Source organism: Cherax quadricarinatus, chromosome 10 (genome assembly GCF_038502225.1).
Source record: "Cherax quadricarinatus isolate ZL_2023a chromosome 10, ASM3850222v1, whole genome shotgun sequence".
NCBI classification, from domain to species: Eukaryota; Metazoa; Arthropoda; class Malacostraca; order Decapoda; family Parastacidae; genus Cherax; species Cherax quadricarinatus.
In genome coordinates this window covers 16250315-16278122 of record NC_091301.1, presented here as the reverse complement: position 1 = coordinate 16278122, position 27808 = coordinate 16250315, and the positions used below count along the sequence as shown (strand labels likewise).

The 27808-nt window shown below is 43.0% G+C and overlaps 1 protein-coding gene across 1 annotated transcript in view; it reads left to right on the top strand.

The window, feature by feature from the left end:
- LOC128687845 (uncharacterized) overlaps positions 1-27808 on the top strand; it is a 150320-nt gene that overhangs the window by 107724 nt on the left and 14788 nt on the right. Inside the window, exons 2-3 of the mRNA XM_053775404.2 lie at positions 9633-10116; positions 18676-18884. Of these exons, the coding sequence (XP_053631379.2) occupies positions 9633-10116; positions 18676-18884 (693 nt within the window). The remainder of the gene's footprint in view (positions 1-9632; positions 10117-18675; positions 18885-27808) is intronic.

The following is a 27808-nucleotide window of genomic DNA, read 5'->3' as shown; positions in this document are numbered from 1 at the left end:
ATGGTACTACCAAGGTGGGTGATGGGACTACCAAGGTGGGTGATGGGACTACCAAGGTGGGTGATGGGACTACAAACAAAAATAATAAAGAAAACAAGTATCTCTGAATCTTCAAGAGAAAACATCTGAGGAACTTAGACGATATAGTCCCCACTGAGGAACTTAGACGATGTAGTCCCCACTGAGGAACTTAGACGATATAGTCCCCACTGAGGAACTTAGACGATATAGTCCCCACTGAGGAACTTAGACGATATAGTCCCCACTGAGGAACTTAGACGATATAGTCCCCACTGAGGAACTTAGACGATATAGTCCCCACTGAGGAACTTAGACGATATAGTCCCCACTGAGGAACTTAGACGATGTAATCCCCACTGACGAACTTAGACGATATAATCCCCACTGAGGAACTTAGACGATATAGTCCCCACTGACGAACTTAGACGATGTAGTCCCCACTGAGGAACTTAGACGATATAGTCCCCACTGAGGAACTTAGACGATATAGTCCCCACTGAGGAACTTAGACGATATAGTCCCCACTGAGGAACTTAGACGATGTAGTCCCCACTGAGGAACTTAGACGATATAGTCCCCACTGAGGAACTTAGACGATATAGTCCCCACTGAGGATCTTAGACGATATAGTCCCCACTGAGGAACTTAGACGATATAGTCCCCACTGAGGAACTTAGACGATGTAGTCCGCACTGAGGAACTTAGACGATATAGTCCCCACTAAGGAACTTAGACGATATAGTCCCCACTGAGGAACTTAGACGATATAGTCCCCACTGAGGAACTTAGACGATGTAGTCCGCACTGAGGAACTTAGACGATATAGTCTCCACTGAGGAACTTAGACGATATAGTCTCCACTGAGGAACTTAGACGATATAGTCCCCACTGAGGAACTTAGACGATGTAGTCCGCACTGAGGAACTTAGACGATATAGTCCCCACTGAGGAACTTAGACGATATAGTCCCCACTGAGGAACTTAGACGATATAGTCCCCACTGAGGAACTTAGACGATATAATCCCCACTGAGGAACTTAGACGATATAGTCCCCACTGAGGAACTTAGACGATATAGTCCTCACTGAGGAACTTAGACGATATAGTCCCCACTGAGGAACTTAGACGATATAGTCCCCAATGAGGAACTTAGACGATATAGTCCCCACTGAGGAACTTAGACGATATAGTCCCCACTGAGGAACTTAGACGATATAGTCCCCACTGAGGAACTTAGACGATATAGTCCCCACTGAGGAACTTAGACGATATAGTCCCCACTGAGGAACTTAGACGATATAGTCCCCACTGAGGAACTTAGACGATATAGTCCCCACTGAGGAACTTAGACGATGTAATCCCCACTGACGAACTTAGACGATATAATCCCCACTGAGGAACTTAGACGATATAGTCCCCACTGACGAACTTAGACGATGTAGTCCCCACTGAGGAACTTAGACGATATAGTCCCCACTGAGGAACTTAGACGATATAGTCCCCACTGAGGAACTTAGACGATATAGTCCCCACTGAGGAACTTAGACGATATAGTCCCCACTGAGGAACTTAGACGATGTAGTCCCCACTGAGGAACTTAGACGATATAGTCCCCACTGAGGAACTTAGACGATATAGTCCCCACTGAGGATCTTAGACGATATAGTCCCCACTGAGGAACTTAGACGATATAGTCCCCACTGAGGAACTTAGACGATGTAGTCCCCACTGAGGAACTTAGACGATATAGTCCCCACTGAGGAACTTAGACGATGTAGTCCGCACTGAGGAACTTAGACGATATAGTCCCCACTGAGGAACTTAGACGATATAGTAGACGATGTAGTCCGCACTGAGGAACCCACTGATGTACTTAGACGATATAGTCCCCACTGAGGAACTTAGACGATGTAGTCCGCACTGAGGAACTTAGACGATATAGTCTCCACTGAGGAACTTAGACGATATAGTCCCCACTGAGGAACTTAGACGATATAGTCCCCACTGAGGAACTTAGACGATGTAGTCCGCACTGAGGAACTTAGACGATATAGTCCCCACTGAGGAACTTAAACGATATAGTCCCCACTGAGGAACTTAGACGATATAGTCCCCACTGAGGAACTTTGACGATATAATCCCCACTGAGGAACTTAGACGATATAGTCCCCACTGAGGAACTTAGACGATATAGTCCCCACTGAGGAACTTAGACGATATAGTCCTCACTGAGGAACTTAGACGATATAGTCCCCACTGAGGAACTTAGACGATATAGTCCCCACTGAGGAACTTAGACGATATAGTCCCCACTGAGGAACTTAGACGATATAGTCCCCACTGAGGAACTTAGACGATATAGTCCCCACTGAGGAACTTAGACGATATAGTCCCCACTGAGGAACTTAGACGATATAGTCCCCACTGAGGAACTTAGACGATAGTCCCCACTGAGGAACTTAGACGATATAAGTCCCCACTGAGGAACTTAGACGATATAGTCCCCCCTGACGAACTTAGACGATTGAGTCCCCACTGAGGAACTTAGACGATATAGTCCCCACTGAGGAACTTAGACGATTTAGTCCCCACTGAGGAACTTAGACGATATAGTCCCCACTGAGGAACTTAGTCCCCACTGAGGAACTTAGACGATATAGTCCCCACTGAGGAACTTAGACGATATAGTCCCCACTGAGGAACTTAGACTGAGAACTTAGACGATGTAGTCCCCACTGAGGAACTTAGACGATATAGTCCCCACCCCACTGAGGAACTTAGACGATATAGTCCCCACTGAGGAACTTAGACGATATAGTCCCCACTGAGGAACTTAGACGATATAGTCCCCACTGAGGAACTTAGACGATGTAGTCCCCACTGAGGAACTTAGACGATATAGTCCCCACTGAGGAACTTAGACGATGTAGTCCGCACTGAGGAACTTAGACGATATAGTCCCCACTGAGGAACTTAGACGATATAGTCCCCACTGAGGAACTTAGACGATATAGTCCCCACTGAGGAACTTAGACGATGTAGTCCGCACTGAGGAACTTAGACGATATAGTCTCCACTGAGGAACTTAGACGATATAGTCCCCACTGAGGAACTTAGACGATATAGTCCCCACTGAGGAACTTAGACGATGTAGTCCGCACTGAGGAACTTAGACGATATAGTCCCCACTGAGGAACTTAAACGATATAGTCCCCACTGAGGAACTTAGACGATATAGTCCCCACTGAGGAACTTAGACGATATAATCCCCACTGAGGAACTTAGACGATATAGTCCCCACTGAGGAACTTAGACGATATAGTCCTCACTGAGGAACTTAGACGATATAGTCCCCACTGAGGAACTTAGACGATATAGTCCCCACTGAGGAACTTAGACGATATAGTCCCCACTGAGGAACTTAGACGATATAGTCCCCACTGAGGAACTTAGACGATATAGTCCCCACTGAGGAACTTAGACGATATAGTCCCCAATGAGGAACTTAAGGAACTTAGACGATATAGTCCCCACTGAGGAACTTAGACGATATAGTCCCCACTGAGGAACTTAGACGATATAGTCCCCACTGAGGAACTTAGACGATGTAGTCCCCACTGAGGAACTTAGACGATATAGTCCCCACTGAGGAACTTAGACGATATAGTCCCCACTGAGGAACTTAGACGATATAGTCCCCACGATATAGTGAGGAACTTAGACTTAGGACGATATAGTCCCCACTGAGGAACTTAGACGATATAGTCCCCACTGAGGAACTTAGACGATGTAGTCCCCACTGAGGAACTTAGACGATATAGTCCCCACTGAGGAACTTAGACGATATAGTCCCCACTGAGGAACTTAGACGATATAGTCCCCACTGAGGAACTTAGACGATATAGTCCCCACTGAGGAACTTAGACGATATAGTCCCCACTGAGGAACTTAGACGATATAGTCCCCACTGAGGAACTTAGACGATATAGTCCCCACTGAGGAACTTAGACGATATAGTCCCCACTGAGGAACTTAGACGATATAGTCCCCACTGAGGAACTTAGACGATATAGTCCCCACTGAGGAACTTAGACGATATAGTCCCCACTGAGGAACTTAGACGATATAGTCCCCACTGAGGAACTTAGACGATATAGTCCCCACTGAGGAACTTAGACGATATAGTCCCCACTGAGGAACTTAGACGATATAGTCCCCACTGAGGAACTTAGACGATATAGTCCCCACTGAGGAACTTAGACGATATAGTCCCCACTGAGGAACTTAGACGATATAGTCCCCACTGAGGAACTTAGACGATATAGTCCCCACTGAGGAACTTAGACGATATAGTCCCCACTGAGGAACGTAGACGATGTAGTCCCCACTGAGGAACTTAGACGATATAGTCCCCACTAAGGAAATTAGACGATATAGTCCCCACTGAGGAACTTAGACGATATAGTCCCCACTGAGGAACTTAGACGATATAGTCCCCACTGAGGAACTTAGACGATATAGTCCCCACTGAGGAACGTAGACGATGTAGTCCCCACTGAGGAACTTAGACGATATAGTAGACGATATAATCCCCCCACTTAGGAAATTAGACGATATAGTCCCCACTGAGGAACTTAGACGATATAGTCCCCACTGAGGAACTTAGACGATATAGTCCCCACTGAGGAACTTAGACGATATAGTCCCTACTGAGGAACTTAGACGATGTAGTCCCCACTGAGGAACTTAGACGATATAGTCCCCACTGTCCCCATTGAGGAACTTAGACGATATAGTCCCCACTGAGGAACTTAGACGATATAGTCCCCACTGAGGAACTTAGACGATATAGTCCCCACTGAGGAACTTAGACGATATAGTCCCCACTGAGGAACTTAGACGATATAGTCCCCACTGAGGAACTTAGACGATATAGTCCCCACTGAGGAACTTAGACGATATACTCCCCACTAAGGAAATTAGACGATATAGTCCCCACTGAGGAACTTAGACGATATAGTCCCCACTGAGGAACTTAGACGATATAGTCCCCACTGAGGAACTTAGACGATATAGTCCCCACTGAGGAACTTAGACGATATAGTCCCCACTGAGGAACTTAGACGATATAGTCCCCACTGAGGAACTTAGACGATATAGTCCCCACTGAGGAACTTAGACGATATAGTCCCCACTGAGGAACTTAGACGATATAGTCCCCACTGAGGAACTTAGACGATATAGTCCCCACTGAGGAACTTAGACGATATAGTCCCCACTGAGGAACTTAGACGATATAGTCCCCACTGAGGAACTTAGACGATATAGTCCCCACTGAGGAACTTAGACGATATAGTCCCCACTGAGGAACTTATACGATATAGTCCCCACTGAGGAACTTAGACGATATAGTCCCCACTGAGGAACTTAGACGATATAGTCCCCACTGAGGAACTTAGACGATATAGTCCCCACTGAGGAACTTAGACGATATAGTCCCCACTGAGGAACTTAGACGATATAGTCCCCACTGAGGAACTTAGACGATATAGTCCCCACTGAGGAACTTAGACGATATAGTCCCCACTGAGGAACTTAGACGATATAGCCCCACTGAGGAACTTAGACGATATAGTCCCCACTGAGGAACTTAGACGATATAGCGCCCACTGGGGAACTTAGACGATATAGTCCCTACTGAGGAACTTAGACGATATAGCGCCCACTGAGGACCTTAGACGATATAGTCCTCACTGAGGAACTTAGACGATATGGTCCCCACTGAGGAACTTAGACGATATAGTCCCCAATGAGGAACTTAAGGAACTTAGACGATATAGTCCCCACTGAGGAACTTAGACGATATAGTCCCCATTAAGGAACTTAGACGATATAGTCCCCAGTAAGGAACTTAGACGATATAGTCCCCACTGAGGAACTTAGACGATGTAGTTCCCACTGAAGAACTTAGACGATATAGTCCCCACTGAGGAACTTAGACGATGTAATCCCCACTAAGGAACTTAGACGATATTGTCCCCACTGAGGAACTTAGACGATATAATCCCCACTGAGGAACTTAGACGATAAAGTCCCCACTGAGGAACTTAGACGATATAGTCCCCACTGAGGAACTTAGACGATATAATCCCCACTGAGGAACTTAGACGATAAAGTCCCCACTGAGGAACTTAGACGATATAGTCCCCACTGAGGAACTTAAGACGATATAGTCCCACTGAGGAACTTAAAAGGATATAGTCCCCACTGAGGAACTTAAGACGATGTAGTTCCCACTGAGGAACTTAAGGCGACATAGTTCCCTCTGATGAACTTAAGACGATGTAGTCCCCACTGAGGAACTTAAGACGATATAGTCCCCACTGAGGAAATTAAGACGATATAGTCCCCACTGAGGAACTTAAGACGATATAGTCCTCACTGAGGAACTTAAGACGATATAGTCCCCACTGAGGAACTTAAGATGATATAGTCCCCACTGAGGAACTTAAGACGATATAGTCCCCACTGAGGAACTGAAGACGATATAGTCCCCACTGAGGAACTTAGACGATATAGTCCCCACTGAGGAACTTAGACGATATAGTCCCCACTGAGGAACTTAGACGATATAGTCCCCACTGAGGAACTTAGACGATATAGTCCCCACTGAGGAACTTAGACGATATAGTCCCCACTGAGGAACTGAAGACGATATAGTCCCCACTGAGGAACTTAAGACGATATTGTCCCCACTGAGGAACTTACACAACGTAGTTCCCACTGAGGACAGAAAAACACCACAGCAGAAGAACAACTGGGGGGGGGAGGGGGGGAGAGAAGGGGGGGAAATATAAACAACAGCGAATATATATTCAAAATATTAAGTGTCTATTTGGGTAATAACATATTCAGCGCCTTTAAAATTTGAGTGGCACTGAGTGGCACTCAGCGAGAGAGACAAACTCTGTAATCCTGATTAATGATCAGCGGATTTCCTCCTAAATAATTGATGGACGAGAAAAAGTAAAGGCGACTAACCTCTGTGTTTTTTTGTCTGTTATGAATTTAATATTTAATGGTGGTTGTTCAGCGTCACAGCTTAATGTCGCGTTGTAATGGTGCAGTGTGTCGTCGCTGTACGTCGCTGTACGTCGGTATACGTCACTGTGCGTAGCTGTAGGTCAAGGTACGTTGCTGTAGGTCACGGTACACTGCTGTACATTGCTGTGGCTCACTGTATGTTTCTGTAGGTCACTGTGTATTGTTGTAGGTCACTGTATGTTGCTGTAAGACACTGTACGTTGCTGTTGGTCACTTTACGTTGCTGTTGGTCACTGTATGTTGCTGTTGGTCACTGTATGTTGCTGTTGGTCACTGTATGTTTCTGTAGGTCACTGTATATTGCTGTAGGTCACTGTATGTTGCTGTAAGACACTGTACGTTGTTGTTGTCACTTTACGTTGTTGTTGGTCACTGTATGTTGCTGTTGGTCACTGTATGTTGCTGTTGGTCACTGTATGTTTCTGTAGGTCACTGTATATTGCTGTAGGTCACTGTATGTTGCTCTAAGACACTGTATGTTGCTGTTGGTCACTCTATGTTGCTGTTGGTCACTGCATGTTGCTGTAGGTTACTGTTCGTTGCTTTTAGCCACTGTATGTTGCTGTAGGTCACTGTACGTTGCTGTAGGTCACTATACGTTGCTGTAGGTCACTGTACGTTGTTCTAGGTCACTGTATGCTGCTGTAGGTCACTGTACGGTGCTGTAGGTCACTGTACGTTGTTGTAGGTCACTGTACGTCGTTCTAGGTCACTGTATGTTGCTGTAGGTTATTGTACATTGTTGCTGTACGTCACTGTATGTTGCTGTAGGTCACTGTACGTTGCTGTAGGTCACTGTATGTTGCTGTAGGTCACTGTACGTTGCTGTAGGTCACTGTACGTTGCTGTAGATCACTGTATGTTGCTGTAGGTCACAGTACGTTGCTGTAGGTCACTATATGTTGCTGTGAGTCACTGTACGTTGCTGTAGGTCAATGTACATTACTCTAGGTCACTGTACGTTGCAGTAGGTTACTAAACGTTGCTGTACGTTACTGAAGGTCACTGTACGTTGGTGTAGGTCACTGGACGTTACTGTACGTTGCTGTACGTTACTGTAGGTCACTGGACGTTATTGTACATTGCTGTACGTTTATGTACTTCACTATATGTCACTCTATGTAGGTTACTGTATGTTACTGTACGTTGATGTACGTGAAAGTCACTGTACGTTACTGTACGTCACTATATGTAACTATAGATCATTGAACATCACTATACATAACTGTATGTTGCTGTAGATCACTGTACGTTACTGTACGTCACTGTACGTTTCTGTGCATATGTGTACATCACTGTACGTTGCTGTACGTTAGTATAAGTCACTGTACATTGCTGCACGTTGTTGTACGTTAGTGTAAGTCACTGTACATTGTTGTACGTTTGTGTAAGTCAATCTACATTGCTGTACGTTGCTGTACGTTTGTGTAAGCCACTGTAAATTGCTGTACGTCACTGTATACAACAATACATCATTGAACGATTCTGCATGTCAATGTACGTTACTTTACGTCGCTGTACGTTGTTGTACGTTACTGTAAGTTACGTTGTCTCTGTATGTTACTGTAGGTCACTGTACGTAACTATACGCCATTGTAAGCTACTACTCGTCACTCTACACTTTGTTGTACATTACTGTACGTTACTGTAATACACTGTACCCTAATATACGTAACTGTACATCATTGTATGTCGTTAAGTGTCACTATACGTTACTCTGCGTTGGCGTACGTGAGTTTTCGTCCCTGTACGTTACTGTACGTCAACTTTATCAATCTATGTCACTTTACGTCACTGTACATCATTGTATGTCGTTAAGTGTCACTATACGTTACTCTGCGTTGACGTACGTGAGTTTTCGTCACTGTACGTTACTGTACGTCAACTTTATCAATCTGTGTCACTTTACGTCACTGTACATCATTGTATGTCGTTAAGTGTCACTATACGTTACTCTGCGTTGACGTACGTGAGTTTTCGTCACTGTACGTTACTGTACGTCAACTTTATCAATCTGTGTCACTTTACGTCACTGTACATCATTGTATGTCGTTAAGTGTCACTATACGTTACTCTGCGTTGACGTACGTGAGTTTTCGTCACTGTACGTTACTGTACGTCAACTTTATCAATCTGTGTCACTTTACGTCACTGTACGTCATTGTACATCTCTGTACATCATCGCACTTCGTTGTACGCCACTCCAGGTCACTGTAAATAATTGTACTTCAACCAGTGACACGTCATGTCACTGTACGACACTATACGTCACTGTACATCAATGTATGCCATCGTACGTCATCGTACGTCAAACATGAAGAGAACACAGTAAAGAGAACACAATATGACACTAACTAGCAGTGATGGTGGTTGCTGGTCCCGTGGAGCGCTAAACCTGTAGGGGCAAGTTGTTCTCTCCACTCATCATAAGTGGAACAATGTCGTGCCTCTCTTTCTCACTCTCTCTCTCTCTCTCTCTCACTCTCTCTCTCTCTCTCACTCGACAGATGCGCACATGGATGATGATGAACAAACTTGAGTTGGACTGGACTGCGCGGTCCTCAAAGTCTCCGTCCTCGTCTTCTTCTTCTTCTTCTTCTTCTTCTTCTTCTTCTTCTTCTTCTTCTTCTTCTTCTTCTTCTTCTTCTTCTTCTTCTTCTTCTTCTTCTTCTTCTTCTTCTTCTTCTCCTTCTTCTTCTTCTTCTTCTTCTACTTCTTCTTTCTTCTCATTCTTTCACGTCTCTTCTGTCGTTTCTTTATCTCCCTTTCGTTCCCCCACAGATTTATTTCGCATCTTTGCCTTCTGTCCTTCATTTCCCTATTCCTCATCTCGCCCATCCTTCAATTCCTTTCTCATCTCTCACATCTCCTCTTGCCTGAAAATGCTCTCATCTTTCTCAACCTTCACCTTTCCGTCTGTCTCCTATTCCCTCCTTTATCAGAGAATATTACTGTATCTTCTCCTCACGTCTCTCCTCTGCCTCACCACAGGTAAGTCATCACCTCCTTTACTACTTGTCAAAAGTAATTAACGTTTTATAAACAGTATTATTAACAGTGTAAGGTAATGATATCATTGATCTGAAAATAACAAATCTGAACTCAGTGAAAGTGGCTTATCCGCTGTCAACAGTGTTGAGATAAGTAGGAATGACAGGTGGGTTATCCACTGTCAACAGTGTTGAGATAAATAGGAATGACAGGTGGGTTATCCACTGTCATCAGTGTTGAGATTAATAGGAATGACAGGTGGGTTATCTACTGTCAACAGTGTTGAGATTAATAGGAATGACAGGTGGGTTATCTACTGTCAACAGTGTTGAGATAAATAGGAATGACAGGTGGGTTATCCACTGTCAACAGTGTTGAGATAAATAGGAATGACAGGTGGGTTATCTACTATCAACAGTGTTGAGATAAATAGGAATGAGAGGTGGGTTATCTACTGTCAACAGTGTTAAGATAAATAGGAATGACAGGTGGGTTATCTACTGTCAACAGTGTTGAGATAAATAGGAATGACAGGTGGGTTATCTACTGTCAACAGTGTTGAGATAAATAGGAATGACAGGTGGGTTATCTACTGTCAAAAGTGTTGAGATAAATAAGAATGACAGGTGGGTTATCCACTGTCAACAGTGTTGAGATAAATAGGAATGACAGGTGGGTTATCTACTGTCAACAGTGTTGAGATAAATAGGAATGACAGGTGGGTTATCTACTGTCAACAGTGTTGAGATAAATAGGAATGACAGGTGGGTTATCCACTGTCAACAGTGTTGAGATAAATAGGAATGACAGGTGGGTTATCCACTGTCAACAGTGTTGAGATAAATAGGAATGACAGGTGGGTTATCCACTGTCAACAGTGTTGAGATAAATAGGAATGACAGGTGGGTTATCCACTGTCATCAGTGTTGAGATAAATAGGAATGACAGGTGGGTTATCCACTGTCATCAGTGTTGAGATAAATAGGAATGACAGGTGGGTTATCCACTGTCATCAGTGTTGAGATAAATAGGAATGACAGGTGGGTTATCTACTGTCAACAGTGTTGAGATAAATAGGAATGACAGGTGGGTTATCTACTGTCAACAGTGTTGAGATAAATAGGAATGACAGGTGGGTTATCTACTGTCAACAGTGTTGAGATAAATAGGAATGACAGGTGGGTTATCTACTGTCAACAGTGTTGAGATAAATAGGAATGACAGGTGGGTTATCTACTGTCAACAGTGTTGAGATAAATAGGAATGACAGGTGGGTTATCTACTGTCAACAGTGTTGAGATAAATAGGAATGACAGGTGGGTTATCTACTGTCAACAGTGTTGAGATAAATAGGAATGACAGGTGGGTTATCCACTGTCAACAGTGTTGAGATAAATAGGAATGACAGGTGGGTTATCTACTGTCATCAGTGTTGAGATAAATAGGAATGACAGGTGGGTTATCTACTGTCAACAGTGTTGAGATAAATAGGAATGACAGGTGGGTTATCTACTGTCAACAGTGTTGAGATAAATAGGAATGACAGGTGGGTTATCCACTGTCAACAGTGTTGAGATAAATAGGAATGACAGGTGGGTTATCCACTGTCAACAGTGTTGAGATAAATAGGAATGACAGGTGGGTTATCCACTGTCAACAGTGTTGAGATAAATAGGAATGACAGGTGGGTTATCTACTGTCAACAGTGTTGAGATTAATAGGAATGACAGGTGGGTTATCTACTGTCATCAGTGTTGAGATTAATAGGAATGACAGGTGGGTTATCTACTGTCAACAGTGTTGAGATTAATAGGAATGACAGGTGGGTTATCTACTGTCAACAGTGTTGAGATAAATAGGAATGACAGGTGGGTTATCCACTGTCAACAGTGTTGAGATAAATAGGAATGACAGGTGGGTTATCCACTGTCAACAGTGTTGAGATAAATAGGAATGACAGGTGGGTTATCCACTGTCAACAGTGTTGAGATAAATAGGAATGACAGGTGGGTTATCCACTGTCAACAGTGTTGAGATAAATAGGAATGACAGGTGGGTTATCCACTGTCAACAGTGTTGAGATAAGTAGGAATGACAGGTGGGTTATCCACTGTCAACAGTGTTGAGATAAATAGGAATGACAGGTGGGTTATCCACTGTCAACAGTGTTGAGATAAATAGGAATGACAGGTGGGTTATCCACTGTCAACAGTGTTGAGATAAATAGGAATGACAGGTGGGTTATCCACTGTCATCAGTGTTGAGATAAATAGGAATGACAGGTGGGTTATCCACTGTCAACAGTGTTGAGATAAATAGGAATGACAGGTGGGTTATCCACTGTCAACAGTGTTGAGATAAATAGGAATGACAGGTGGGTTATCCACTGTCAACAGTGTTGAGATAAATAGGAATGACAGGTGGGTTATCTACTGTCAAGAGTGTTGAGATAAATAGGAATGACAGGTGGGTTATCCACTGTCAACAGTGTTGAGATAAATAGGAATGACAGGTGGGTTATCCACTGTCAACAGTGTTGAGATAAATAGGAATGACAGGTGGGTTATCCACTGTCAACAGTGTTGAGATAAATAGGAATGACAGGTGGGTTATCCACTGTCAACAGTGTTGAGATAAATAGGAATGACAGGTGGGTTATCCACTGTCAACAGTGTTGAGATAAATAGGAATGACAGGTGGGTTATCCACTGTCATCAGTGTCATGTTGTGTGTGACGGAGCACTGAGTGTATCTCATGGTTGAGAGACATGACATGTTGTGTGTGAGGGAGCACTGAATGTCTCAGGGTTGAGAGACATGACATGTTGTGTGTGACGGAGCACTGAGTGTGTCTCAGTGTGACATGTTGTGTGTGACGGAGCACTGAGTGTGTCTCATGGTTGACAGACATGACATGTGTGTGACGGAGCACTGAGTGTGTCTCATGGTTGACAGACATGACATGTTGTGTGTGACGGAGCACTGAGTGTGTCTCGTGGTTGAGAGACATGACATGTTGTGTGTGATGGAGCACTGAGTGTGTCTCATGGCTGAGAAACATGACATGTTGTGTGTGACGGAGCACTGAGTGTGTCTCATGGTTGAGAGACATGACATGTTGTGTGTGACGGAGCACTGAGTGTGTCTCATGGTTGAGAGACATGACATGTTGTGTGTGACGGAGCACTGAGTGTGTCTCATGGTTGAGAGACATGACATGTTGTGTGTGACGGAGCACTGAGTGTGTCTCATGGCTGAGAGACATGACATGTTGTGTGTGACGGAGCACTGAGTGTGTCTCATGGTTGAGAGACATGACATGTTGTGTGTGACGGAGCCCTGAGTGTGTCTCATGGTTGAGAGACATGACATGTGTGTGACGGAGCACTGAGTGTGTCTCATGGTTGAGAGACATGACATGTTGTGTGTGACGGAACACTGAGTGTGTCTCATGGCTGAGAGACATGACATGTTGTGTGTGACGGAGCACTGAGTGTGTCTCATGGTTGAGAGACATGACATGTTGTGTGTGACGGAGCCCTGAGTGTGTCTCATGGTTGAGAGACATGACATGTGTGTGACGGAGCACTGAGTGTGTCTCATGGTTGAGAGACATGACATGTTGTGTGTGACGGAGCACTGAGTGTGTCTCATGGCTGAGAGACATGACATGTTGTGTGTGACGGAGCACTGAGTGTGTCTCATGGCTGAGAGACATGACATGTTGTGTGTGACGGAGCACTGAGTGTGTCTCATGGCTGAGAGACATGACATGTTGTGTGTGACGGAGCACTGAGTGTGTCTCATGGCTGAGAGACATGACATGTGTGTGACGGAGCACTGAGTGTGTCTCATGGCTGAGAGACATGACATGTGTGTGACGGAGCACTGAGTGTGTCTCATGGCTGAGAGACATGACATGTTGTGTGTGACGGAGCACTGAGTGTGTCTCATGGCTGAGAGACATGACATGTTGTGTGTGACGGAGCACTGAGTGTGTCTCATGGCTGAGAGACATGACATGTTGTGTGTGACGGAGCAATGAGTGTGTCTCATGGCTGAGAGACATGACATGTGTGTGACGGAGCACTGAGTGTGTCTTATGGCTGAGAGACATGACATGTTGTGTGTGACGGAGCACTGAGTGTGTCTCATGGCTGAGAGACATGACATGTTGTGTGTGACGGAGCACTGAGTGTGTCTCATGGCTGAGAGACATGACATGTTGTGTGTGACGGAGCACTGAGTGTGTCTCATGGCTGAGAGACATGACATGTTGTGTGTGACGGAGCACTGAGTGTGTCTCATGGCTGAGAGACATGACATGTTGTGTGTGATGGAGCACTGAGTGTGTCTCATGGCTGAGAGACATGACATGTTGTGTGTGACGGAGCACTGAGTGTGTCTCATGGCTGAGAGACATGACATGTTGTGTGTGACGGAGCACTGAGTGTGTCTCATGGCTGAGAGACATGACATGTTGTGTGTGACGGAGCACTGAGTGTGTCTCATGGCTGAGAGACATGACATGTTGTGTGTGACGGAGCACTGAGTGTGTCTCATGGCTGAGAGACATGACATGTTGTGTGTGACGGAGCACTGAGTGTGTCTCATGGCTGAGAGACATGACATGTTGTGTGTGACGGAGCACTGAGTGTGTCTCATGGCTGAGAGACATGACATGTTGTGTGTGACGGAGCACTGAGTGTGTCTCATGGCTGAGAGACATGACATGTTGTGTGTGACGGAGCACTGAGTGTGTCTCATGGTTGAGAGACATGACATGTTGTGTGTGACGGAGCACTGAGTGTGTCTCATGGCTGAGAGACATGACATGTTGTGTGTGACGGAGCACTGAGTGTGTCTCATGGCTGAGAGACATGACATGTTGTGTGTGACGGAGCACTGAGTGTGTCTCATGGCTGAGAGACATGACATGTTGTGTGTGACGGAGCACTGAGTGTGTCTCATGGCTGAGAGACATGACATGTTGTGTGTGACGGAGCACTGAGTGTGTCTCATGGCTGAGAGACATGACATGTTGTGTGTGACGGAGCACTGAATTGTGTCTCATGGCTGAGAGACATGACATGTTGTGTGTGACGGAGCACTGAGTGTGTCTCATGGCTGAGAGACATGACATGTGTGTGACGGAGCACTGAGTGTGTCTCATGGCTGAGAGACATGACATGTTGTGTGTGACGGAGCACTGAGTGTGTCTCATGGCTGAGAGACATGACATGTTGTGTGTGACGGAGCACTGAGTGTGTCTCATGGCTGAGAGACATGACATGTTGTGTGTGACGGAGCACTGAGTGTGTCTCATGGCTGAGAGACATGACATGTTGTGTGTGACGGAGCACTGAGTGTGTCTCATGGCTGAGAGACATGACATGTTGTGTGTGACGGAGCACTGAGTGTGTATCATGGCTGAGAGACATGACATGTTGTGTGTGACGGAACACTGAGTGTGTCTCATGGCTGAGAGACATGACATGTTGTGTGTGACGGAGCCCTGAGTGTGTCTCATGGCTGAGAGACATGACATGTTGTGTGTGACGGAGCACTGAGTGTGTCTCATGGCTGAGAGACATGACATGTGTGTGACGGAGCACTGAGTGTGTCTCATTGCTGAGAGACATGACATGTTGTGTGTGACGGAGCACTGAGTGTGTCTCATGGCTGAGAGACATGACATGTTGTGTGTGACGGAGCACTGAGTTTGTCTCATGGTTGAGAGACATGACATGTTGTGTGTGACGGAGCACTAAGTGTGTCTCATGGTTGAGAGACATGACATGTTGTGTGTGACGGAGCACTGAGTGTGTCTCATGGTTGAGAGACATGACATGTTGTGTGTGACGGAGCACTGAGTGTGTCTCATGGTTGAGAGACATGACATGTTGTGTGTGACGGAGCAGTGAGTGTGTCTCAGGGCGTCTGCCTCTAGCCTAACAATGTTCCCTCAGTTCACTTCATCAATAAAATCGCAAGAACACGATTGCAAACAAACCACGGAACCGGTGGGGTTTGAACTTCATGGTTTGAACCCTCTGGCCTGGAGTTTCACTACTTATTAGCCATGGGTGCAAATCCCACCCGTTCCGTGGTTTGGTGTTTCTGCTCTCTCGTGTTTATATTGACAGACGAGTGACTGTCTTGAATACTGTGCCGATACTGCAACAGACACTGCAACACAGACACTCTAACACAGACACTACAACACAGACACTGCAACACAGACACTGTAACACAGACACTACAACACAGACACTGCAACACAGACACTGTAACACAGACACTACAACGCAGACACTGCAACACAAACACTGTAACACAGACACTACAACACAGACACTGCAGCACAGACACTGCAACACAGACACTGCAACACAGACACTACAACACAGACACTGCAACACAGACACTGCAGCACAGACACTGCAACACAGACACTGCAACACAGACACTGCAACACAGACACTGCAGCACAGACACTGCAACACAGACACTGCAACACAGACACTGTAACACAGACACTACAACACAGACACTGCAACACAGACACTGCAACACAGACACTGCAACACAGACACTGCAGCACAGACACTACAACACAGACACTGCAACACAGACACTGTAACACAGACACTTCAACACAGACACTACAACACAGACACTGCAACACAGACACTGCAGCACAGACACTACAACACAGACACTGCAACACTGACACTTCAACACAGACACTGCAACAGAGACACTACAACACAGACTCTGCAACACAGACACTTCAACAGAGACACAGCAACAGAGACACAGCAACACAGACACTGCAACACAGACACTGCAACACAGACACTGATACACAGACACTGCAACACAGACACTGCAACACAGACACTGCAACACAGACACTGCAACACAGACACTGCAACACAGACACTGTAACACAGACACAGCAACACAGACACTGCAACACAGACACAGCAACACAGACACTGCAACACAGACACTGCAACATAGACACTGCAACACAGACACTGCAACACAGACACAGCAACACAGACACTGCAACACAGACACTGCAACACAGACACTGCAACACAGACACAGCAACACAGACACTGCAACACAGACACTGCAACACAGACACTGATACACAGACACTGCAACACAGACACTGCAACACAGACACTGCAACACAGACACTGCAACACAGACACTGCAACACAGACACTGCAACACAGACACTGCAACACAGACACAGCAACACAGACACAGCAACACAGACACTGCAACACAGACACTGGAACACAGACACTGCAACACAGACACAGCAACACAGACACAGCAACACACACACTGCAACACAGACACTGCAACAAAAACACTGCAACACAGACACTGCAACACAGACACTGCAACACAGACACTGCAACACAGACACTGCAACACAGACACTGCAACACAGACAATGCAACACAGACACTCCAACACAGACACTCCAACACAGACACTGCAACACAGACACTGCAACACAGACACTGCAACACAGACACTGCAACACAGACACTGCAACACAGACACTACAACACAGACACTGCAACACAGACACTGCAACACAGACACTGCAACACAGACACTGCAACACAGACACTGCAACACAGACACTGCAACACAGACACTGCAACACAGACACTACAACACAGACACTACAACACAGACACTACAACACAGACACTGCAACACAGACACTACAACACAGACACTACAACACAGACACTGCAACACAGACACTACAACACAGACACTACAACACAGACACTGCAACACAGACACTGCAACACAGACACCATCTGGACAGCAAACTTGTATTTACAGACGATATTTCGCTTTATTTAGAGATTGTTATCAAGTCAGTATTCTCCTCTCCTGTGTGTTCACACAAATTCTCCAGGATTACATTTTTCCCCTTTTATCCATCCTCACCATGCAGGTTCTTTTGTTACCTAAGTTGTCGTGGTTTATCTTGTCTCTTGTTAACTATGTTACATTTGTTAGCTATAATGCTTTTGTTAGCAAATTTTTTTTTGACCTATGTTGTTTTTGTCAGTCTTGAAGAGACGTTCGTACAGTTTAGTTAGTTAATTAATTTATTAGTTAATTAATAATAATAATAAAGACAGTAATAATAATAATAATAATAATAATAATAATAATAATAATAATAATAATAATAATAATAATAATAATAATAATAATAATAATAATAATTGTAATAACACCAATAATAATAATAATAATAATAATAATAATAATAATAATAATAATAATAATAATAATAATAATAATAATAATAATAATAGTAATAGTAACAATACCAATAATAATAATAATAATAATAATAATAATAATAACAATAATAATAATAATAATAATAATAATAATAATAATGTTTTAGTTAGCAGAAAAGAATAAGAATGGTTTCCAGTGTTGTACAGAGATACCAGTAGAGGTGACCTATATATATACATCCCTTGTCTACTGTGTGTGCAGGAGTGTGTGGAGTGCAGGTGTACAATGTGGTGGTGCCCTCACCAGGGGTGGTGGGACGGAGCACCGTCTTAGAGTGCCTCTGGGACGCCGATGCCAGGGGATTCTATTCCGTGAGATGGTACAAGAACGGCGAGCAGTTCTACAGTTACGTCCCGAAGAACAAGCCTCAGGTGAAGGTGGATCACCACCTGGCTGGTGTCAGCGTCTTGGTGAGTAGGAGAAGGTGAGGAAGGGAGGGTTGGTTGGTTAATGGGGGGTGGGGTCTAGAGCCTATCTACTACGTGAGAGTCGTTGTGATCTTGGTAGAATTATCGGAAATATGTTGGGTAAAAGGACGCAAGTGCAGCTAATGTGGAATTTTATTGTGGCAACGTTTCGCTCTCCAGGACCTTTGTCAATCCGTAACGGCTTGACAAAGCTCCTGAAAAACGTTGCCGCAATAAAATGACACATTAGTTGCACTTGTGTCCTTTTGTCTAACATACAGATGAGCCATTAAGGCTCAAGAATACTTTAATACCTAAAATAGGGCTTGAAGTAAACTTTCTGTGTATGTACACTGAGAGACACTCAGTTCTTGGTGCATATATAATGTGGAAGGAAGGGGAAGTGGAGCAAGAGGGTGTGAGGAGAGGGGGGAGTAAGTAGGAGGTGGGAAGCGAGAGGTGGACAGTGAGGTGAGTACAACGAGGTGACCAAACAGAAATCTCCACACACACACACACACACACACACACACACACACACACACACACACATATATATATATATATATATATATATATATATATATATATATATATATATATATATATATATATTTATATATATATATTTATATATATATTATATATATATTTATATATATATATATATATATATACACACATATATATATATATATATATATATATATATATATATATATATATATATATATATATATATATATATATATATATATTCAATACGCAGCTTTAAGAATAGGTATGATGCGGCTCACAATATTAGGAGTGAACCAGAAGCCGAGACTCAACCCATGCAACCACAACAAGGTAGATAACGCTAGTTCTGAGAGCTGGAAATAATTGCTGAAACAACTTGAGGAAAGAGAGAAGAGAAGATGATAGACATACAGAGGAGAGGGTCAGGGAGATAAGGGAAGAGGCGAGAAAGATGGAGGGAGAACTGAAAGAGATGATAAGAAGAGTGGCAAAAGAAGCAAAAAATATAGAAAGAGGGAATGCTGAGAAAGAGATAAGGGAGCAGAGACAGGAGGTGAAGAGGGAGAAAGAGAAAGCTGGCACAGACACGAGAAATGAAGATATTGGAATGATAGGATACCAGATGACTGGAACAGACGGGAAGATAACGATGACCCATAATGCAGAAGATGGAGGGGAGGAAGAAGAAGGAAAGCATAATTGGGCTGGAAGAGACAGGGAACCCCTCGTGAAACAGGGGATAAAAATACAGGAAATACTCGTCCAGTCCACTTCCTTTCAGGAACACGGATAGCAAGTGACCAGGCATTTAACACTAACGAAGGAAGGGAGAAGAACGTTGAAGTGTGTCACATCAACACACAGAAATCATGCAAACCACGAAGAAGGAAGTACAGCAGCCACTGAAAAACTAGACACAACAAAATCAGTGGGACCTGGTAACATGTAACCTTGAATTTAAAAGCAGAAATTTTATGTTAAAGAGAGAAAGATACAAAGAGAAAGAGAGCAGGGGGAGGCGGAGTCCCTGAAGTACAGGCCAGACTGACTGTCATGCATAATTAGAGAAGTTTTGGAGATAATTGTTAGTGGAACACGAAGCTACGGTAAGATTTGTAGAGCAAGCCAGCACGAATGAAAGAAGGGGAAATTATGTGACGCCTAACATAATGTAACCGCTGCACTTCTACGAGAGAGAATTGCAGAGATCGAAGAACAGTGATGATGGCTACACTGCACCTTTTGGCTTCAAAAAATATAACTTCAGCAGAGGGTAATATGTTGAAGTGGTATTACAACCCAGGAGTCCAAATGGCCTGTTATCCTGGGTGTAAAGGGAGCAAAATAAACACAGCAGAAAAGTTTTGACTTATATTATCCTTCACCAATTTAGAACAGTAATATGTACACTATATACACTATGTACAGTGATAGGTATTAGTGCACTCCACGGTAAGCAAGGCAGAATAGAAGCCACTAGAGAGCAGACCGTATTTCAACCAGCGCTAGAATGGGAATGACCAGGGCGGACAGGAGAGTGGTACCCACATAACCTCTGCGATTGCCAAAACCATCTTCTTATTGGCTGGAACCTGGTTACTAGTTGAACGACGGGGCCTCATCGTCAACCCTCAGTCACCTGGTTCGCTGGTTGGGGGAGATAGCCTGTAAATGAGGGTGTGTACATGCGCCGAATAAAGGTTACGTACTCTCTGCACGCCACAAGTGGTTATTATTATTATTAGTAGTAGCATTAGTATTAGTAGTAACAGTAGAAATAGTATTATTAGTAGTAGTAGACTAGTAATAGTAGACTAGTAGTAGTAGTGTTATTAGAAGTCGTAGTAGTAAAAATAGACGGTAAACCAGTTTGGGTCACACAGATGAAGTGTCTAAGGGCGTACTTGCCAGAGAGGTATGAAAGCCTCACTGAGGAAGGCAGAGTGGGAATGAGGGAGTGTCACGAGTGGGGTGCCTCAAGGGTAGGTACTAGTACTTAACTGCTTGTGATGTTAATGAAGCAGGTGATGCAGAGGAGAAACATTTTCCAGAGAAACCTAGAAAGACTAAACATTTGTCACAGTCGCAGCTGCTAAGTTCAGCATAAAAAAAGGCAAGGAAATGAAGATCAGAGACGGGAAAACGAGAATCAGACAGAGAGAATACACAAAGGAGAAAAAAAAAGAATAGATCATGTCGAAAGAGCATAGTGACAGTATTAGCAGAGGAGCCCATCAATTGGGCAATATCGGCAGCATACATGAGACTGGCGAATCTTAAAAAGCATTCAGTAGCCTATAAAAAATAGTTTAGGATACCATACACGACGTATGAAAGGTCAGCTATGTAATATGCATCAAGACTCACATTAATATACAAAGTGAGAGACAGCAGAAACTTCGGACGTAGTTGGTACAATTTACTCCCCAACTCAACCAGAGTAAGAGGGAAGAAGTTCCTAAACCAGTTGGCATTTCCTGTTGACAGTCGCGGCCTCTTAGCTTCTCCCTAAGTGTAATTTAATTCAGCTCCACCTGTTATTAGCGTGTCATCGCCGGAGTCACTCCTTCACTGGCTCCACCTGGGCAGCAGCCGCAAGCTCTCCTCTTTATATTTACAAATGTCAAGATTATTTTTACCCACTTTGATAGTATTGCGTATTTTTAATTTTGATGGCGGTAGGTGATGTGTGACTGACTGCTTGTAACTTGGGAAGCGGAGTAGTACTTGCAGCGTCACATTGCATTGCAAGACCATCACAGCTCTATTTACGCTCTGCTATGGCGAGGAATTCCAAACTAATCCACAACATGGAGAGGGAAACTCCAGACCCACGTTCCGGTCCGCCCTGACCTGTTATCAAGTTTTCGGAACACACGTGACTTGACCTAACTTGACTCTCTCTCTCTCCTCACCTCTTCACCTCCTCCGTCCAGGACGGACCAGAACGTTTTCTAAAGTTTCCGCTTCAAATTGTGGGTTAAATTTCGGCACTTCAGTAGATCAGTTATAAAGTGAAACACAGACCTGGTTGGAAGCATAACAATAGACTTTCCTTGCAATATAAAAGATAATGTATTCGTATAATTGTAAACAATCTGTAACCAAACAATCTGTAACCAAACAATCTGTAACCAAACAATCTGTAGCCAAACAATCTGTAGTCAAACAATCTGTAGCCAAACAATCTGTAGCCAAACAATCTGTAGCCAAACAATCTGTAACCAAACAATCTGTAGCCAAACAATCTGTAGTCAAATAATCTGTAGCCAAACAATCTGTAGCCAAACAATCTGTAACCAAACAATCTGTAGCCAAACAATCTGTAACCAAACAATCTGTAGCCAAACAATCTGTAGTCAAACAATCTGTAGCCAAACAAGCTGTAGCCAAACAATCTGCAGCCAAACAATCTGTAATCAAACAATCTGTAGCCAAACAATCTGTAGTCAAACAATCTGCAGCCAAACAATCTGTAGCCAAGCAATCTGCAGCCAAACAATCTGTAGTCAAACAATCTGCAGCCAAACAATCTGTAGTCAAACAATCTGTAGCCAAACAATCTGTAGCCAAACAATCTGTAGCCAAACAATCTGTAGCCAAACAATCTGTAGCCAAACAATCTGTAGCCAAACAATCTGCAGCCAAACAATCTGTAGCCAAACAATCTGTAGCCAAACAATCTGTAGCCAAACAATCTGCAGCCAAACAATCTGTAGTCAAACAATCTGCAGCCAAACAATCTGTAGTCAAACAATCTGTAGCCAAACAATCTGTAGCCAAACAATCTGCAGCCAAACAATCTGTAGCCAAACAATCGGCAGCCAAACAATCTGTAGTCAAACAATCTGTAGCCAAACAATCTGCAGCCGAACAATCTGTAGTCAAACAATCTGCAGCCAAACAATCTGTAGTCAAACAATCTGTAGCCAAACAATCTGTAGCCAAACAATCTGTAGCCAAACAATCTGTAGCCAAACAGTCTGTACCCAAACAATCTGTAGCCAAACAATCTGTCGCCAGACAATCTGCGGCCAAACAATCTGTAGTCAAACAGTCTGTAGCCAAACAATCTGTAGCCAAACAATCTGTAGCCAAACAATCTGCAGCCAAACAATCTGTAGCCAAACAATCTGCAGCCAAACAATCTGTAGTCAAACAATCTGTAGCCAAACAATCTGCAGCCAAACAATCTGTAGTCAAACAATCTGCAGCCAAACAATCTGTAGTCAAACAATCTGTAGCCAAACAATCTGTAGCCAAACAATCTGTAGCCAAACAATCTGTAGCCAAACAATCTGTAGCCAAACAATCTGTAGCCAGACAATCTGCAGCCAAACAATCTGTAGTCAAACAATCTGTAGCCAAACAATCTGCAGCCAAACAATCCGTAGCCAAACAATCTGTAGCCAAACAATCTGTAGCCAAACAATCTGTAGCCAAACATTCTGTAAACAAACAATCAGTAGCCAAACAATCTGCAGCCAAACAATCTGTAACCAAACAATCTGCAGCCAAACAATCTGTAACCAAGCAATCTGTAGCCAAACAATCTTTACTCAAACAATCTGTAACCAAACAATCTGTAGCCAAACAATCTGTAGTCAAACAATCTGTAAGCAAACAATCTGTAACCAAACAATCTGCAGCCAAACAATCTGTAACCAAACAATCTGTAGCCAAACAATCTGTAGCCAAACAATCTGTAGTCAAACAATCTGTAGCCAAACAATCTGTAACCAAACAATCTGCAGCCAAACAATCTGTAACCAAACAATCTGGAGCCAAACAATCTGTAGCCAAACACTCTGTAGTCAAACAATCTTTACTCAATCTGTAACCAAACAATCTGTAGCCAAACAATCTGAAGAAAAACAATCTGTAGTCAAACAATCTTTACTCAAACAATCTGTAACCAAATAATCTGTAACCAAACAATCCGTAGCCAAACAATCTGTAGTCAAACAATCTGTAGCCAAACAATCTGTAGTCAAACAATCTGTAGCCAAACAATCTGTTGTCAAACAATCTGTAGTCAAACAATCTTTACTCAAACAATCTGTAACCAAATAATCTGTAGCCAAACAATCTGTAGCCAAATAATCTGTAACCAAACAATCTGTAGCCAAATAATCTGTAACCAAACAATCTGTAGCCAAACAATCTGTAGCCAAATAATCTGTAACCAAACAATCTGTAGTCAAACAATCTGTAGCCAAACAATCTGTAGTCAAACAATCTTTACTCAAGCAATCTGTAACCAAACAGTCTGTAGCCAAATAATCTGTAACCAAACAATCTGTAGCCAAACAATCTGTACCCAAACAATCTGTAACCAAACAATCTGTAGCCAAACAATCTGTAACCAAACAATCTGTAACCAAACAATCTGTAACAAAACAATCTGTAGCCAAACAATCTGCAGCCAAACAACCTGTAGTCAAACAATCTGTAGCCAAACAATCTGCAGCCAAACAATCTGTAGTTAAACAATCTGCAGCCAAACAATCTGTAGTCAAACAATCTGTAGCCAAACAATCTGTAGCCAAACAATCTGTAGCCAAACAATCTGTAGCCAAACAATCTGTAGCCAAACAATCTGTAGCCAGACAATCAGCAGCCAAACAATCTGGAGTCAAACAATCTGTAGCCAAACAATCTGTAGCCAAACAATCTGTAGCCAAACAATCTGCAGCCAAACAATCTGTAGCCAAACAATCTGCAGCCAAACAATCTGTAGTCAAACAATCTGTAGCCAAACAATCTGCAGCCAAACAATCTGTAGTCAAACAATCTGCAGCCAAACAATCTGTAGTCAAACAATCTGTAGCCAAACAATCTGTAGCCAAACAATCTGTAGCCAAACAATCTGTAGCCAAACAATCTGTAGCCAGACAATCTGCAGCCAAACAATCTGTAGTCAAACAATCTGTAGCCAAACAATCTGCAGCCAAACAATCTGTAGCCAAACAATCTGAAGCCAAACAATCTGTAGCCAAACAATCTGTAGCCAAACATTCTGTAAACAAACAATCAGTAGCCAAACAATCTGCAGCAAAACAATCTGAACCAAACAATCTGTAGCCAAACAATCTGTAGTCAAACAATCTGTAACCAAACAATCTGTAACCAAACAATCTGCAGCCAAACAATCTGTAACCAAACAATCTGTAGAAAAACAATCTCTACTCAAACAATCTGTAACCAAACAATCTGTAGCCAAACAATCTGTAGTCAAACAATCTGTAACCAAACAATCTGTAGCCAAACAATCTGTAGTCAAACAATCTGTAGCCAAACAATCTGTAAACAAACAATCTGCATCCAAACAATCTGTAACCAAACAATCTGTAGCCGAACAATCTGTAGCCAAACACTCTGTAGTCAAACAATCTTTACTCAATCTGTAACCAAACAATCTGTAGCCAAACAATCTGTAGCCAAACAATCTGTAGTCAAACAATCTTTACTCAAACAATCTGTAACCAAATAATCTGTAACCAAACAATCCGTAGCCAAACAATCTGTAGTCAAACAATCTGTAGCCAAACAATCTGTAGTCAATCAATCTGTAGCCAAAATATCTGTAGTCAAACAATCTGTAGTCAAACAATCTTTACTCAAACAATCTGTAACCAAACAATCTGTAGCCAAATAATCTGTAACCAAACAATCTGTAGCCAAACAATCTGCAGCCAAACAATCTGTAGCCAAACAATCTGCAGCCAAACAATCTGTAGTCAAACAATCTGTAGCTAAACAATCTGCAGCCAAGCAATCTGTAGTCAAAAAATCTGCAGCCAAACAATCTGTAGTCAAACAATCTGTAGCCAAACAATCTGTAGCCAGACAATCTGCAGCCAAACAATCTGTAGTCAAACAATCTGTAGCCAAACAATCTGTAGCCAAACAATCTGTAGCCAAACAATCTGCAGCCAAACAATCTGTAGCCAAACAATCTGCAGCCAAACAATCTGTAGTCAAACAATCTGTAGCCAAACAATCTGCTGCCAAACAATCTGTAGTTAAACAATCTGCAGCCAAACAATCTGTAGTCAAACAATCTGTAGCCAAACAATCTGTAGCCAAACAAACTGTAGCCAAACAATCTGTAGCCAAACAATCTGTAGCCAAACAATCTGTAGCCAGACAATCTGCAGCCAAACAATCTGTAGTCAAACAATCTGTAGCCAAACAATCTGTAGCCAAACAATCTGGAGCCAAACAATCTGCAGCCAAGCAATCTGTAGCCAAACAATCTGCAGCCAAACAATCTGTAGTCAAACAATCTGTAGCCAAACAATCTGCAGCCAAGCAATCTGTAGTCAAACAATCTGCAGCCAAACAATCTGTAGTCAAACAATCTGTAGCCAAACAATATGTAGCCAAACAATCTGTAGCCAAACAATCTGGAGCAAAACAATCTGTAGCCAAACAATCTGTAGCCAGACAATCTGCAGCCAAACAATCTGTAGTCAAACAATCTGTAGCCAAACAATCTGCAGCCAAACAATCTGTAGCCAAACAATCTGTAGCCAAACAATCTGTAGCCAAACAATCTGTAGCCAAACATTCTGTAAACAAACAATCAGTAGCCAAACAATCTGCAGCCAATCAATCTGTAACCAAACAATCTGTAGCCAAACAATCTGTAGTCAAACAATCTGTAACCAAACAATCTGTAACCAAACAATCTGCAGCCAAACAATCTGTAACCAAACAATCTGTAGCCAAACAATCTTTACTCAAACAATCTGTAACCAAACAATCTGTAGCCAAACAATCTGTAGTCAAAGAATCTGTAACCAAACAATCTGTAACCAAACAATCTGCAGCCAAACAATCTGTAACCAAACAGTCTGTAACCAAACAATCTGTAGCCAAACAATCTGTAGTCAAACAATCTGTAGCCAAACAATCTGTAACCAAACAATCTGCATCCAAACAATCTGTAACCAAACAATCTGTAGCCGAACAATCTGTAGCCAAACACTCTGTAGTCAAACAATCTTTACTCAATCTGTAATCAAACAATCTGTAGCCAAACAATCTGTAGCCAAACAATCTGTAGTCAAACAATCTTTACTCAAACAATCTGTAACCAAATAATCTGTAACCAAACAATCCGTAGCCAAACAATCTGTAGTCAAACAATCTGTAGCCAAACAATCTGTAGTCAAACAATCTGTAGCCAAACAATCTGTAGTCAAACAATCTGTAGTCAAACAATCTTTACTCAAACAATCTGTAACCAAACAATCTGTAGCCAAATAATCTGTAACCAAACAATCTGTAGCCAAACAATCTGTAGCCAAATAATCTGTAACCAAACAATCTGTAGTCAAACAATCTGTAGTCAAACAATCTGTAGCCAAACAATCTGTAGCCAAATAATCTGTAACCAAACA